The 17,870-nt window shown below is 37.0% G+C and overlaps 1 protein-coding gene across 5 annotated transcripts in view; it reads left to right on the top strand.

Annotated features, from left to right (window-relative positions):
* Positions 1 to 17,870, top strand: part of SSBP3 (single stranded DNA binding protein 3) — a 195,645-nt gene that overhangs the window by 158,266 nt on the left and 19,509 nt on the right. For 3 of the 5 annotated variants that reach the window (XM_087960312.1, XM_026665905.2, XM_026665904.2), the window contains exons 6-7: positions 16,897 to 16,977; positions 17,752 to 17,811. In XM_087960312.1, the coding sequence (XP_087816438.1) occupies positions 16,897 to 16,977; positions 17,752 to 17,811 (141 nt within the window). The remainder of the gene's footprint in view (positions 1 to 16,896; positions 16,978 to 17,751; positions 17,812 to 17,870) is intronic. The other 2 variants (XM_026665908.2, XM_026665907.2) reach the window with 1 other exon arrangement.

Below are 17,870 nucleotides of genomic sequence, written 5' to 3'. Positions count from 1 at the left end.
GTGGCAGGCAAGCATGCACGCATGAAGATCCATTTGTACAAGTAGCGAGTGAGCATCCGTGTGCACACCTGCTGCTCACATGGAATCATCCCCCCCACCGGCCAGTCTGCCAAGCCAGAGAGGTTAGGGACTGCTGATCTGTGGCTCTGTTGAAGAGCATTATGGAAAACCCACCATTGCCTTAAAATTTGTCTTTATTTTATTTATTAAATTTATATGCTGCCCATCTCGCTATCCAATGTGACAAATTTAAGCCTCTTTGTGTGTAGTCACAATATGTATGGAACCTTTGTGCTGTTATAAGTGGTGAACATTTTTTAATAATCTTTAAGTTAAGTAGTGTGAAGGAAGATAAAACTTATTTTAATATATATGTGTGATAACAACTAATGTCATGCCCTTTTTAGATCAGATTCTGAGGGAGAGGAGGAACAGCTGACAGGGAGTGGAGGTGTGGCTCTGGACGTTGTGGAGGAGGCTGGGAAAGGGCAGAGGCCGGCTAGGCAGTCAGAGGAAGAACCAGGCCCATCCCCTCTTCATCCTAGGACATGCAGGGAGGAACGGAGAAGGCAACAACTTGGCATACGAGAGAGGAAGCGGCCATGATCCCCCTCATTGGTTGCAGCTGGGGAGAATAGTATATAAGAGAGACGGTTAAAACACAGTGTTGCCAGAAGCAAAGCGTGTTTTATTCTGGGCTGAAGTTATCTTGGTTGGCGTCCTTCCAACAGACTGTGCCTTGTTATCTCCTTGAAGTTGGTAATTACTTATCCAGGTCTGTTGTGGAATTCCCTTTATTGGAGTTTGTTTTAGTTTTTTATTTCACTTCTATCTGCTCATTAAGTTCAGACTATATTGCTTTCTTTTGAAGACTATTTTTGAATACGTTTTATCTCTGAGAATTATTGAACGGTGGGGCCAAGTTGGAGGCATTAAAGGACATTTATTTACGTTTTGGATTTTGTTACGTTTGTGTTATAGTCCGGGTCATCACAACTAAAATGTAGATCTTTGGTTAGAACAAGATGCAGGGTTTTTCATCAAAGTACCCTAGCTAATGTTTCTTAAATCAGCCATCCCTGAAAAGAAGATAAGGGTCACATAAAGGATCAAATAGTTCTAGTATTTTGGGGGGGTGAGATGCAGTTGGAAACAGGTTCAAGAGATCATTGGCCCCTTACTGTTATTGAGATGTGTAAAAGATATTAGAAATGACTAGATTAAATTCATTGTTAGATTATCAGAAAAAAACTATCCTATGAGCAATTGTTGCTTAAGGAAAAGAAAATATTCTCATTTCCCTTCTTAGAAATTTAACTACTGTACTGTATGCTATAGTCACAGATACCAAAAAATTGGAATTTAGTTATTGAATGGGAAAAGTACACAGGTGTGGCAATTGGAAGTAAATAACATGTAATGGAAAACAGGAGAAATTGTTTATGTGCCCAGAGTGCAAAATATTGTTATGTTGACTTAAAGATAGTGGTAGTGCCTTCAGGACTTCACAGATTAACTAATGGAATAGATCACAAGAATTTTAGGTGCACAGTCCTGTTGAATTTTCTAGATTTGGATTGAAACCACATGGCTACATCTTAGTTTTGAGAAGCACTTTATATATAGATAGGTTGATATGAAATCACACCAACCTTGTTGCTTTCACTTTTTCCCATCACAAAAAGATAAAAACATGCTATCTTTAAATGAGGTCCCTGTCCACTGTATTTGTCTTTCCCGGTCAGGTTTAACTTGAAAGCACATTGTATTTTCTTTCAAACATTTGCAATAAGCATGTGAGGAACTGGATTCGGTGCATAGCACTATATTTGCTGCCATATCCCATGTAAAAACCTTGTGCACCCTAATATATTCAGAATAATGAGCAGGCTCTGAATTATGAACTTTTCGTATCCAAGATAACATTTCTCATGCATAGGAAATACCGTGATTTGTACAAGAGCGAAAATAAATATTGGGTGAAAATTAGGTGAAATTCAACTAATACTGACTGATCGATAAGCAGAGCATGGAAAACCAAGGAAGAAAAGAAATGGACTTAACCCTCTAACCATTACACCAGTTTTTAATCAAGTGATTGAATGGGTTAAAAATTGGAGTTACCATTTGTGAGATGCATCAAAGCCTTTTTTTTGGAATCTAAGATAAAATTCTGATCTGTCCATCTCCCATCTCAGCATACCACTTTTATCTTGTTCAACCACAGTTAATCTGTTATTAATATCTCCAATCTTCTTGTCTCTTTGTTTATCTTCTTCTTCAATTTTTTGGAGTCTCTCATCATACTTCAGCATCATTTGTTGGATGTACTCCACCTTTTCATCGGTTTTCCCTGTTCTTTGTTCAATGTTCTCTGTTCTCTTTTCAATATTCTCTGTTGTTTGAATATTTTGAATTCCTTGCATAATCATCTGCAGGGTCACTTTTTCTTGTTCTTTTTCTTGCCGTAACATTGTCTGTATTGAACGTTGTCCTCCAGATGGTGGAGAGGAATAAGTAGAAGTTGAGGAACCAGGGGCTGTTAATTTCCTACTCATTTCGAGCAATTCAAAATCTTCAGGTTCTTCTAGACCTTAATCCAATTGTGAAATAACCAATTGCAATTCCAAATCAAAATAGTAGGAAAAAAAAAAAGCCAAATAGTAATAATAATAAAAAAAGAGAAAAAAAATCTTCAGGTTCTTGTATACCTTAATCCAATCGATTGGTTAGATAGCAGTAAAAATTCAAAAATGAAGGAAAAGACACACACACACACACACAACACACACAAAAGAAAAAGTTGTAAAATCCTAAAAAAGGCGGAACAGTGAAAAATAAAAAGCTAAAAAAGAGAAAGGGAAAATTCTTCAGGTTCTTCAACACCTTAATCCAATTAACAGGCCTCAAATTTAAAAGGATGCATAAGAAAGAAAAAGAAGGCCAGAAAAATAAACAAAAAGAAAAAGAAAAAAAAAGCCAATATGGAAGGTAGATGGAAAGACAAAAATACCAGGGAGGGGGGAGGGAAAAAAAGAAAAAAAGACTACTTCCTTAAAAATAAAAGGAAGAAAATCATTAATACTAAAGCTTTTCCTTTAAAATAAAGAGCAAGTATAGAAATTTAACTTCCAAAGACAAGAAAAAAACCAAAGACAAGTTCCAAAGAGCCAAAAATCCAAATAGCTATTACAAAAAATAAACTGATGAGGAGGGGTAGCGCAGCTTAGAAAAAATAAAAAGAGCACACTGCACTTTGTTTAATTATCCAATGCTCTTGTTATAACTCTCTTTTCCAGAGACTTATCACCTTTTCTTTTCCTATAAGCTTCAACACCAGACTGCAGCTGTTGATAGAAACCCAGAAGAGCACCTGTAATAATACTCTCCCATGCTCTTTCCCTCTATCTTATCAAAGAGACAATGTCCTTGAAAAGAAGTCTCAGTTCTTTCTCAGCTTTGTCTGGTCAAAAGAGAAATAGAATATTTCCAAGCCTCTAGTTGGCAGTGTTACAAAGTTTCTTTAGCTTTCACTTTCCCCCTCCTTTTCCAAGCAAAATATAATAAGAATTAATTAAAAAAAAGAAAAAGATATTTTAAAAAAATAACTAAAAGGGAGTCTCTAGCTTAGAATATTATAAAATCAAAAAGGAGAAAAAGAATAGATAAAAGAAGAGAAAAAACCAGTCCAGTTTCAAAATATAAGATCGTGTGTAGAAAATCCAGCAATGAGAAGAAGAAAAAAATATTACTTTGACATTCCTGTTTAAAATCGCCGCTTAGTCACTTCTGTCAAAACTTTTACAGATTCTTTCTTTTCCTTAGGGTGTCCTTTCAAATCTTAGAATAAAAAAAAAGTTCTCACCAAACCGGCACACTCTCTCTTTCCGTTCTCTTTCGTTTCGGAGCTGTCCCAACTTCAGCAGCTTTAATGGCTGCCTCTTTGCCGCTGGCAAAAAGAGCTTCTCCTGGATCTACCAGGGACTTGACAGGGCGGAGCTGGCGTCACGACGATACGGCGTGCGATCTTGGAGGTCTGAGATCCCTGCCGATATCTTTGCTCCTGGACGGTCCAATTGGATCTAAACCGTCCCAAAGAGACGGTGAATGTAAAGAGTGCATCCTGTCGATCCCAGGGATACCGCAAAGTTCATCAAAGCCTTTTTTTTATTAACACTGAAAATATTTTTAAAAGTTCATAATAGAATAACTATAAATGTCCCAGAAATCTTTTCAATGTTGAAAATGTTAAGTTGCTGCACATTTTCATACTTTAATTCAAAGTAAGGGGAAAAGCATGCTAGCCTTTCTGAAACAATGTAGAGCAATTATGGCTGCTCCTCTTGAGAACTGGTCATTTGGAATTACGTAGATTTATAATTCCACTAATGCATAAGCGAAGGTATGTGGATGAACTAGGGTTCATTGTCCCGATGTGTTGCTCTTTCTTTCCTTTTTAAAGTGAATTGTGGGTTCACAAAGGAACAAATATGTGTAAAAATAATGTTAGAGTTACTGAACATTATTATGTTTAGTTCAATCTCAACTTTATGAAAATATCAATCTAGTGTGCAAATGTCATACTGTATCTGAGTTTTGTCAACATGATTCTTTTCTTAGAAAAATGGTATAATATGGATTCCATCTCCTACATTGTAGGTCATGATACAGTTTTTAGGTTTGCTTCTTGTGAAGATACCAAACAGTTGTCAATTGTTATTATTAACAGAGCAGATTGAGATAGCATCCTAAAAATTAAGTATTACTTCTAAAAAGAATCCAGAATTATGTCCTTGTAGAATCTCTTTCCCAGTCTCTGAGATAATAGGGAAGTCAAATGGAATTGTTTTATTATTCCAGTATCCAAATTTGGAATAAGGGGAAATTTGGGGGGGATTTTGGTCAAAGTATAGTGATATTTGATGGCGTTGCATGATATTTTACTCTTATTTGTTTTTCCATCATTCTTTCCATTGGTACTCAGGCAAATATGCATTTAAGATCAGGAGAAATAACACCAAGGGGAACAGAATATACTTTAGTTGCAAAAACTTTGTAAAATAGGTTTTTATTTACCTGTTAACATCAACATTTTTCAGGGATTTTTTTTTCAGATCACTTTGAAGAATTGAAAAGCAATGTTTGTCCTTGACAAACTATTTTGTGTCATTTGAATTGATTCTGACAAAAATATTATCTTTTTATCAATGTCATATTGAAGAATTGTGTCATTTTTTTCCCCAAAATAGAAAATATCATGACTAAAGGTTGATGATTTTTGAGAAATCAGTGCAGTTGAAAGACATATGCAGAGCAAAAATTGTATAGTAACATGATTATATAGAAGGATTCTGAGATTATGGAGCTGCATGCGCACCTTACAAAAAGATTTTGGTTTGGCTTCCTTGGGTAAACCACCTTGTGAGTTCTTTCGTATTCTGTACCTTTGGAATAGCATTAGCAGGCAGTTTAATTCAGTGTTTGATTTATAACACAGAGTGGGAGGGAGGGAAAGGCTCTAGCATTCATCCTCTGTTGAATTGCTGTTCTCCCTGATCTTCCAACATCTGCAAATATTTACAGAGATAACTATATCCAGTTGTCTGGGGCATTGTTTTTGGTTGGTTGTTTTTCTTTATTTTGTTTTAAAGGGAAGGTAGAAATCAATCTTAAGCTTAGTTATAAAAAAAAAAAACTAGAGGAGGAGGCAGGTGAGTTGTGGGGCACCAGAGAAGAAGGAGATAGATGTCATATTGCATTCTTTCTATCCAAGCACAGCAGCTTTCGTGGCCCCAGGGTAGCAGACAGGAAGTAGCAAATATTTTCAGATCCTTATTGTTGCTATTTCTTGCCCAGCCCCAAACCACTAGCTCCTCCCACTGCTACATAACAAGTTGAAAGAAAGAACATGCATCAAGCAGTATTGCTGAGATTATGTGTCTCTATTGTACTTCTGCAGCTCCATTACACTAGCAAGCTAATGCAACCACGAGGGTGGTATTTACTATTGTATGTCATCTTAGCGGCGAAATGCTTTGTAAAGCTTTGCATTTTGGGAGAGTATTTCTTGCATTTTCCCCCCTCAGTATGTTGTTCTAGGATAACCCTGCCAGTTAGTTCGCAAGCAACCTGCATCTTCGAACTGGATTAAATTAACCACTGGGATATCCTTCCTAAACAATTAGATATTTTTAAATCTCCTGTAGGGAAAAGTATGTGTTTAAAGCAGACGTTATCATATAAAAGGCCCTGGGTGTCTGGATGCATATACAAAAAGCCTTTCCTTACACCAGTCACTTTCATTTAAGGAATTAAGAAAATCTCTGCTGCTGTGAATTGCAATAACCCCAGTTGCTAATCAGTTTTGTTTAAAAGCAGAAATTGATTTTTGGATGTTTTTTAATTAAAAGTGGTAATTTGAGTGGAATGTCGCTCTGTGAGGCAAAGGAGAACATTTTGCAAGCCTAAACAAAGGTCTTCATGCTTGAAATGATACACTTGAGTGTGGATGTGCTTTAATCTTTCTACATTTGGGGAGGAGGGGGTGTGTGTATGTGTGTGGAGAGGCATATTCTGAAAGTGAGATGTCCCTTTTTCATACCCCGAAGGCAATATTTTTTTTTTAAAAAAGCTTCTCTAGTTGCCTCTGATTAGGTTAGGCTGCTGAACTATTGTGATCAGCTATTGTGATCAGCAATTTATGCAGGGGTGGGATTCTACCAGTTTGCACCTATTCTCTAGAACCGGTTGTTAACATTCTAAGCAGTTCGGAGAACCGGTTGTTAGAGAAGAAATTACTGACCTAATCCTGTAAGGAAGGCAGGAAGGAAACATTCTGGTGTTGCTTACAGAAACTGCCTCTCTGTTAACCCTTATTACATTCTTGGCAGGACTAGACTTCCTGTCTCAGGAACTTCTCTGGAGTCTTTTCCCCTCCTTTGCTGGTACTTTGCTTATGTGGAGTGACCATTCAAAATTACAATGGCACTGAAAAAAGTGACTTATGACCGTTTTTCACACTTATGACTGTTGCAGCATCCCCACAGTCATGAGAGGCCAGGCGAGGAGATGCGTGCCTTGATGTGAGTGATATTGAGTTGGCCACACCCAGCCAATAACATGACCACCAAGCCATGTCCACCCAGTCACATGACCACCAAGCCACGTCCACCACCTAAGCCATGCCCACAGAACCGGTTGTTAAAATTTTTGAATCCCATTCCTGAATTTACATTAGTGAAGATAAGGTAAGGTAATATTTAAGGTAAAGGAAAGAAGCAAAAACAAAGCAGCCCCTTCATAATAATAATAATAAGTTTTGCGGCTCTTATAGGTTCTTCCTCTTTTTTCTTTTTAACTTCTTCCATAACTTTTAGACCAAATAGCAGAGCTTAATGCAATCACTTGTTTGGAAGTTTGTACTACAAGAACCAATACTTTTAGAACACCTGTGGTCTTTAAATTCAGTCTTACTCCCTGGGATTAATTGATCTCTCTCTCTCTCTCTCTCTCTTTCGCTCGCTTTCTCTCTCTTAAATTTCCAGTTCTGGGTGGCATTTATGCATCACACATATGTATAATTCTCTTTTCTTGTTATGTCTTGAAAGAATAACTGTTTTGATAGTTATATTTTATAAATTTGACTCTGAAACAGAATCTGGGAAGCCTATTTAATTGTCAATAACATTGTGTTAAACTCTCTGTAGAAGATACTGGGGGATGTCAGGTGGGAAGGACAATTTTTTTCTTCAGAACTGAATATCTTTTTATCAGAGAAGAACTATTTCTATAAAGTTTAGGATAGAATTATGCTAAAACATCAACATCTTGAAAGGTTTGGCAATAATTTGAGATTTCACACATTTAAAGGACCCTAAACGTGGTGAGGGGTCCTTGGTACTCTCTGAGCTTGTTTTCTTGCAGATGTTTCTTTATCCAAACTAGGTAACACCCTCAGGACACTGATAATGTTACCTAGCTTGGTAATGAAACATCTGCAAGAAAATGACCAAGCTCAGAGAGGACCAAGGACCCCACAGTTAAACCCTGAGCTATAAATATTCTCCTTTATCAGCACCTAAACGTAACATTGGAATTCTGATGGTGCTATCACCGATGGGTGCCATGTTGACAACCTTTTAAATGGAGGCTGTCCTTTCTAAATTGGGGCCATTCTTAGTTCCCCAAGATAGCTTCTTTCAAATAATCCCTGGTTCATCGATTGAGATCAAAGACTTATTTCTCGTGAAACTTTTCAAGGTCCATATATATTATAGGTGCCAATTCTATTGATGTTACTCAGAACATGTCTCCAATTAAAATAAAACCTACTTTTTACATTGATTTTTTTTATGTATGTATCTTATCCTTCAGCTAAAAATGACATGTGTTTGCTGTGCCAACGCTAATAAATTTGAGGGCTTTAGAAGGAATTTGCACTTCTGGAGATGGACTGTTTCACCTTGTTTTCAATTGTGATTGATCAGATGCTTCGCTAACAATCTATAAACAAAGATACAATGCAAAGGCCATATTATTACCAAATATGAAACATCAGTAAGTCCTGTTTGAAATGCCATTGCTAAATCAGAATACATTCATTTCAAGTGATAAATAAAATAGACTGCTTTGACTGATTGCCATTTTTTTTGAATAATATCAAATGTTAATCATACAACAGTTGGATTCCACACTATTGGAAGATACTTATGTAATCGAAATTGGGCTAATTGCTAACAGGAAGAAGAGGGTCGAAACATTGTAAAGCAGATGCTGCACCTAGTAAGCTCTAGTTTCTATTTCCAGAAAATCCATATATTTTATTTATCCACAGAGGCAAGTTCAAATACAGTTTTGTATTTAAAAGGATGGGGTAGGAGGGAATTATTACGTTTCCTTTTCATTGTAATGCATCATCCATTTGAAATGTCACAGCATCCTGAAGAAAGTGAGGAATATGCCCTTTTTGTCCACAAAATGCTTAGTATCCCATGAGCCCTTGCAGTAGAAAAGTACAATAACATTCCATGATATCACCGGTCCATTCCTATTGGTCAGGGAAGCATCAGTAGATATTAAAGGAAAAGAGAGAATCCAAACTGGAAGAGCGGAGGAAAGGAGAACATACAGTACCCCAAGCCACAATGCATACAAAGCTTACAGTGATCACCAGAAACCCCTTTTCCATGTACACCTTCCTACATGCTACCTGCTTTGCTTTTCCCTAACCAGCATGACTGCTTAATAAGTTCCCCAAAGTAACTACCATAGCAAACTGTCAGAGGAGCTGCTGAAAAACTTTCTATATCTTCCCTTACCATCCCAGCAACCGGCCACTCTGCCAAAAATGTCCCCTAAGAACAAAACTAGTCACACGTGTCGTGCAGACAAAACAAGCTTTAATGAGGGAGATCTCAACCACAACAAACCCACAAAGGGCTATGGCAACTGAGGAGGCCAAGGGAGGCACACAAGTGCAAGTCTCTAGCATCCAGGACACATTGTTCCTCTATACCCAGCTTTAAATATTTACACAGTATTCAGATCCCTACCTACAGCCCACTTAAAGTGTTCCTTCATCCCTCATAATTTCTAACATCAAGCCACCCTTTATTTCTCTTCCCCAACCTATTTCATAACATTTTACATTATGAAATACAGTAACTTGATTATCTTGAAAGCTAGTGTATTTTTTTAATTAAGAATTTTTATTTTTAAACAAACATACACAAACAAAACATAAAACATAAAACCATCTTCCAGTTACGTACAGTATGTCGGTTGGTTACAAGTCTTTTGTGCTTCATCTCCGTAGTCCTCACTTATAGTTTGTATAAATTCTTATATTATCCATTGTGTGTGTGTGTGTATAATTATCATTGTTAATCATTTATTGGACTATAACTATTATTCCATCATTTTATGCGAGATATTCAACATGAAAGCTAGTGTATTTTGTGCCTTCTTAATTGACTTATTAAAGATATTCCCCCCCTTTAAAAAAAAAAAAAGCCTCTGCTGCTGTCCATCACGGAATCCTGAGGGAACCAAATTCTCACATCAATTTAAAAGAGTTATCAGCCTTCCCCCCCCCCCCACTTAATTACATTAATCCAACATAACAGTTATTTCATCACCGAAGCACAATATTTGAATGAATTTTGATGTTTATTGCTATAAAACATAAGAGATGGAGCTTCTCTGTAGCTGTTGTAAGTCTACGCCATTCATGAATTGGAAAGGTGGATGGATGGGAGTAGTCACTTTCCATTGTCCTTGTGGTGAATGCAGAATAATGAGCAGCTGTGTGAAAAAGCTGTATGTACATTAAGATCCATTTCCATGTCTCTAGTGAGTGTGATTATCCCTCCAAGTGAATCACTTAGCAGGTAGTACTTGCCATTACTGATTTCATCTGTCATTCCATTGCCTACTCTTAGTGGTCTGAGATTCTCCTTCCACTTTTCCAAATCTCTTCTAAGTCTAAATATTTTGAATTAAAAAAAGATCTTACAAATTTGTTGCGTTTGTGAGTAATTGATTGATGTGTTTCAAAAGCACTACTTGTACAAGCCCCACATCTCATATCTTGCCATCTTTTAACCAAGTGATTTTTTCCACTAGAGCAGAGCTATTTGTCCTGCACAATTCAGATAATGGGAACTGTATTGGCTGTCTTAAACTGTGGTTAAGTGATCAGGAGAAGGCCATGAAATCACAGTATCCCTTGCCAAGCCACTTACCTACATAGAACAGCAGAAACAATTTGCTTACCTTAAATTCTGTTATGATATGAGAGTTGGTATCTGTATTAAGTGTAGCTAAGACCAGTTGAATGACTTTCTAGACTGGAATTATGAGATATACGTTAAGGAATATAATCCAGTTATATTACTGATTAGTACTGTGCCAGTCAGAAACTAATAGTTAAATTAGCTCAAAGCAGGAACATATGATCCTGAAATCCTTTGGTCTGCTTCTCTCTTTCAACTATAGTTGACAAATCTTTCATGTATACTGACATTTAGTTTTGTTTTATTTATATCTTTGAGTCAGTGTTAACTTCGAGCAAATGCTGGACAAGTCCCTACAGTTTTCTTGTCAATATTTTTGTGATTTGCCATTGTCTGGTTTCTAAGATTGAGGGTGACAGGCCTAAAGTCACCCAACTGGCTTTGAGCCTGAGGTAGAACTATAATTCACAATCTCTTGGTTTCTAGTCTGGGACCTTAACTACTACACCAAGCTGGCTCTAATGATATTAGTGTATAGATAATATATCTTGTAATGCTGCTGAGTGGAATTAGTATCCATTTAATTTGGTATTGCCTATGGTCAGTAATGTAGACTGGTGAGCATTGCAGCTTAATTATTTGGTGATGTGATTAAGACCATACCTTATGAGGTGAGCTGGGCTGAGAGGGAATGATTGCTAACTGGATGACTTTGGGCCAGTCACTTTCTCTTAGGCCAGCCCACCTCACAGGGTGGTTGTTGTGGGGAAAATAGGAAGAAGAAGATGTGTTGGGTTGCATTAGTTATAAACTTATGGACAAATTTCTTTTTGGTTGGTAGTTTATCTTTGAAGCTACCCTTTAAAAGTAGGAGAATCATAAAAAATTGCTTGATAAAATTAGATAAGTGAATGAAAAGAATATGTAGAATTCTGTCTAGATCTATGAGTATACGAAGCTTGGATATTATAGTTTGGGGAATACAATAGTGTGGTAGGATACAAAGGTAAACATTTTACAGCTGTGTGTAAAATGTGTGTATGAACATTCAGTGGATACAGTTAATTTTGCTGGTAGTTGTAATAAATAAGTTTGAAGTCATTAGATGGTTTCTTTGAGCTTTCTAGAAGCTGTTTTTTGTTGTTGTTTTGTTTCCTTTAGTAGCTAACTGATAATACATTTGGAGAAGAAAACGGTTTTGTCATTTTTATGACTCGTTTCAATTAACAGCTGATTATTTCTGCTTCAAAATTGTATGTCACAAACACAGAACATTTTTCTTGAGTGGCTAAAAAGCAAAGCAGTGTACTAAATCACTGAGGTTAAATCCTAGATAGCAGGTATTATTTACTTTAACGCTTTTAAAAATAAAAACTAGTTTGGTGAAAGGAATGAGTAATTCAAGTTCATATTTCAAATTCTGGATTTTCCTGGATAGCGCTCTCTCCCCCTCTTCTATCTCTCTCCTCCCAACCCCACACTCCCACCCACACATAAATAAATGCATAAATGGTGAATGGTAAATACATTTCTGTGGCAAAAATTAAATGAGAAATTTCCTTCTGAAATTAAACAATCATTTTTACTAGAATGGTTTTGGTGGCAAGTTTTTACATGCTACTTAGGGTATCATACAAGAACTTTGTGTTGTACATTCTGCTCCAAAATGCATGCTTTATACACATTACATGTATCATATAGATTCTGCATGTTCACAACAAATCTGGTTAGGAAAAAGAAACCACCATCACTGAAAACAGGACAAAGGAACAAGTACATACCAATTCCAGTCTGTTTTGATAATTAGACATTTCATGCTGTCGTTCTTCTGGGTTGGATATTGGGAGAGAATTATTACAAGCCCATGAACAAAATCATTTAGTGATTTTTTTGGTTGGCATTCAGCTTACATAGCTAAAAGACTAAAATAATTAGGAAAGCATTTTAAGGGCATCAGCACATATATATATGTATGTATGTAGTATGGCATTCAGCTTTGTTCGGGTATTTTCCACGTCATTGTAGTTGTGCTTTTAAAGTCGTAACAAGCGTTTGAGGCAGAATCTCATCTGCCATCATCAGGCTTCTTCTAATGGCAGATGAGATTCTGCCGAAACGTTGCTACAACTTTAAAAGCACAACTACAATGACATGGGAAAATACCCGAACAAAGCTGAATGCCATACATGTAAGTACCCGCGAAAACTTAAGAATGAATATATATATGTCCCTCCTTTTATATATATATAAAACATTATTTTCTATTTCTAGTTAAATAGTCTTAATTTTTACTTTCTCTTGACCACTGTCAGAGACCCTTTAAAGATTCCTTTCCAGATAGATACTAATATTGGTAGAGCACACAGTAATTAAGATCACATTTCTATGTAGTCTGAACATTTTTCTCAAACATAAGTAACAATGGCGCATACCAAATATATGTGTTATGTGTTGGGTATGAAAGTCGTACATGAAGATCTTACTGCTTTTCCTGGGTAGTATTAGAAGGCAGGATCCTAATTCTTGCCTATTCATTGTATATAATTATTTAAAAAGGAAATGCAATAGTTTGAGGCGTGTGTGTCTTTTGTACATCATTGTGTCATTGTTTGGCTATCAGTGCTAAAACAAGGATACCAGAGTGAAGATAAGATGTGAGGAACTCTGAGCCTTCAGTTAAATGAAGAGTTAATGAGCAAACATTAGCACCCTGCACACAATAGACCCTATTAATTCGATGGGAAATCAGTTTTTTTTTCAGGTTAAATATAACCTGGAGGATCAGCAGAGAGTGTGCTTCTGTTTAGATTTCTGTTTGTATCTTTCTGTGTTAACTCTTCAACAATTCTTTTTCTCCTTTATTTATATTGCACTCAAGTTTCCTTTGTACAAAAGATTTGCAGGTGCAAATATGTCCTGCCTTCATTAACTTCCCCTCCCCTTTTAAATTTATGTGATTTCAATTTTCCTTCCCTGTACTGTTAATTAGGGGACCCTCTAATCAGTACCATTATCACAGTGGTATTCATGTTTAGGAAAGCTGCTAAACAAATGCTTGCAAAATTGCTAAATGGCTAATTAATGTCTGTTAATTAAGAAAATTGCTCATGGTAACAAACCGTGCCATTGCTGGCAGCAGCTAGAAGGCGAACACTTGTTGAAATTACTAACATGGCAGGTATAGAACATCTGTTCGCTGGCTCTTCCTGAAGTGTGTGTGGCTGTTTCTCCTAATGTACTTACAAATCGTATTTGCTTTCCAGATCAATTACAAATTTGTTTTTATTTGCAAGAACAAAAAAAAAAAAATTAAACAAGCAACATATGTCCCTCCTAGTCTGAATTTGGATATCCAAGTTTCAGGCCTCACTCCAGAAAAGAAGTTCAAATTCTCTGAAGTGAATAATGTGTTTAATCTAACTAGTCTGGACTTGTAGCATTACTGAGCTAAAACCATAAAAACATGTTTTTCCTTCCTTCCGAGGAAATACAGTGTTTTCCCAATCAGTAGTCAAAAAAGTTTATTTGGGTCACCGAATAGTTAATCAGGGTTTGAGAACATAAGCAGAAATCTCTCAAAAAGGCTGTGCTGTAGTTTTGCATATGCAAGCCACTCCATTCATCATCATCATCCCCAAAACAACTGGAGCACCACTTGAATAGGCATTGACAAATTTGCCATCAGTCAATTGCAGAAGGCAGCTTTACTTGGAACAGCTTCCATCCTGCAGCGATATCTATAATACCATCAAACATCCAGATTTGCCTATCCCAAGTCCTTGGTTAAGGACTTGATAGGTAGACAAAAATGGCAAACCCAGTCTGAACATCTGGCTGGTTGTGCAATGAATAGTAGTGGTGGTGGTGGTGGTGGTGGTGGTGATGATGATGTCATGAATTGATCTTGTATGGAACAACTTGTGGGAGCAAGTAGATCTATACCTGAGCTGAAAAGTGAATGTTTTAAGTGTTGTTGTTTTTCTGTGCAAGTGAAGGAAAGAGGTTGTAAGCTTCTGTGGAGATTGTCAATCATGCAGAATATCATGGTTCTTCCAAAGATGCTTTTTCCAAAAAAAATAACTGGACTTTCTTGGGGGATTTTCCCCCTTTGAAAATGTTTCGCTTCTTCTCATCCAAGAATTGAAAAAGCTTCTTGGATGAGAAGTGAAACATTTTCAAAGTGGGGGTGGGGACACAAGAAGGTCCAATTGAATTTTGGAAAAAAAACACCTTCGGAACAAGAAAAGGGGTCGTTTTGTTCCAGACAGAAAGAGGGTTGGGTTGATCGGGGTGAAAGAGAATGGCAAAACAAAAAACAAAAAAACAGCTGAGAACATTGGCCTTTAATGGGGAGGGAGACAGTTCTGAGAAGTTTGTGGCAGGCGAGGCTACTATGTGCCATACCGGGAACAGCCAAAATGAGAAAAGAGGCCAGTGCAGATCAGCTTTTTCTTACTTGCTCCATCTGGGTTTTGCTTTATCCGATAATCAGAACAACCAAAGCATTCCATGGTTCCTTTTTGTTAAAGCATGTCTGGCTTGAGATAGCTTGACACAATGGGCTTGTTCTCAGTTGAAACAAATGTTTTTCCCTATTTGTTGGACGTCTCAATTTTGAATGTAGAGACCTATTGTAAAACACCCCTGTTCATTTGCTACTGTTGCCGCAAATTTCTAGATTGGAAGTACTCTGAAGCAGAAGAAATATTTAAACACCCTCTCTCTTTGTTTTTTCTCCTGTGAGCTGCGTGGCAAGTGAAAATAAAATGCTAATTTACTATGACAGGATTGTGAGTGAACAAATTGTTTGGCGCATTCCTCAAATATTTAAACAAATGCATTTACCGGTGATCCAATATTGAGGAAAAGTGAGGCTTGCATCAGTAGATACTCTTTTCAGACAGAAAATCTGTGTGGTCCGACTCTACATCACTATTCATACCATCAGAGCAAATTTGCTACATGTTGGGCTTAGGCAAAATGTCTGATTAACATAGCTTGGGGAAAACATGTTTTACTGCAGGAAGATACCAGGACAGACTTGGTAGACATGCTGCATTTCTGTGGTGCCATGTGTGCAATTTTTAGTGAGTCTGGACAAGGGAATATTTAAACTATTTGGAAGATACTGTATTAACTGAGATCACAGTTTGTATTTAGTAAGGTGTGGCAATAAAAATGTTTGCTCACCTTGCTACAAATTGCATGTATTTTAAGCTGTCCGTGAACGTTGGGTCGCATTGGGCCAAGCGATAAGGCAACAGAATATTCATTAATGATTTCTAATCCAGATATTGCAATTACCAAAGAAACCCATTCTATCCATTACTCAGAATCCTAAGAGAAATGGCTAAATAATAATGTTCATTTGTTGTTTGCTATCTGATGTCAGTGTTATTAGAAGAATTTCAGTGGCATTTTCAAGAATGATGTGCAATTATGGGGACCAAAACTAAATGGTTCATTATGGCCCAAATCCTCTTCCTTTCTTTCCCTTTCTTTATAATCTAAAAGCTCTTCTGATGGGCATAGCTGTTCTTCTTCAGTTAGTAAAACATAGAAACAAACTATTTGTTTGGTAAGGTTTATCAACTCCCTAGCTCGATACCCGTGCTTTGCTATGAAACTATGTGGTTGGGCTTAGTTTGGGGAGGGGAATTGTGCCTCTGCCTACCAGCATCCATTGGTATGCATCTGGTTAGCGGCCTGTCAGTGTGTGAGAGAGTTGAGGGCTGTTTGGAAACTGAAACAGTATTTGCTGTGTGAGGAAGGAGGAGACAGCAAGGAGCCTGGGCGTGGCTTAGCAACTGTTCTGTACTAAAGCTGCTTGGTGCTCTGAAACTGAAACTCCTCTGCTTGTGTTTGGAATTTGGAACAGATTTCTTTTCAGGTGGAGAGGGGGAGTAGAAGTCCTTAGCATCAGAGCGTGTTAATAATAATATGCAAAATACTAATGCTCTGATGGTCATTTCAACAAATCCTTTCTTAGTGAGCACCTAGAAGCCAAGAGTGCCAAATTTCAAGTTTGTAGGCTTTACAGTTCTGGAGATTTTGTGATGATGCATGAGTGGTATTTCACTTTTATAGATATAAATATTAAGCCAATTCTTTCCTTGCATATGGATGTATCTGATCTAAAACCACCTTTTATTCAATCTAACAGGGACCGCCTGGCTCTCAGCCCTCGCCACACGCACAGCCTCCACCTCATAACCCCAACAGCATGATGGGACCCCACAGTCAGGTAAAACCTTGAATCTGGTGATAAGTGTGTTGTGAGTGAAACTTTTTAGCATGTGGGGGTGCTTCTTCTCTTCCATTAACTTCATTATATGAGGCTCCAGGATCATCCCAGTAACTTTGCAGATTTATTTCTACTCAAGCTGAGGGCCCCAAATGCTTATTTCATTCCATCTCCATTAAGACATCTGCTTTTTTTTGTGGGTTCAACTTGTTTTATTGATATCAGTTTAGGAAAACAGCTTTACATTTCACGGATGCTAATTTACATGCAAATATGACTTTTCCTCTTTTTTTTTTCTGAATATGGTTTAAGAACATGTTTTCACAACCTGTCATTGGAATATTTTAAACTCAACCCTTCTTAAGCCTCATTTTCATTTTAACAAACTCTGTAAAAAAATATCCAGTACAGATGTTCTGGGTTAATTTTAACAGTTGAATCTACAACTGCCAAAGTTTAAAATATATAACACCCACGTAACGCATACACACATACCCCAGAAATTTTGAAATAAAATACTTACCAACAGGTGGTTTTCTTTTTTAATTTAATCTGCTTTTGTATATATTTGTCAAATTATAAGTTGCATGGAATGCAGGATGTTACATTTATAATTGGGTTGGTTTAGACTACCACAAAAATAGTTAATGAAATATGTGTATATAGTGTGTGTGAAGGAGTCATTTTTCATGTGCATGTACAAATAAGAGTGCAAAATGTTGACTTCCACTTTTAAACATTCATTGCCACTCAACTATTTTTATATGCTTACAGCCTTTTATGTCACCGAGATACGCAGGAGGCCCACGGCCCCCCATTAGAATGGGAAACCAGGTACTGTATTAGCCTTAAGTCCAGATAACGTTTTACAGTACTACAGGTAGTCCTTGACT

Source organism: Notechis scutatus, chromosome 3 (assembly GCF_049901735.1).
Source record: "Notechis scutatus isolate UNSWTSFEM ecotype Mainland chromosome 3, rNotScu1.2, whole genome shotgun sequence".
Classification (NCBI taxonomy): domain Eukaryota; kingdom Metazoa; phylum Chordata; class Lepidosauria; order Squamata; family Elapidae; genus Notechis; species Notechis scutatus.
This window is presented reverse-complemented; position numbering and strand designations above follow the sequence as displayed.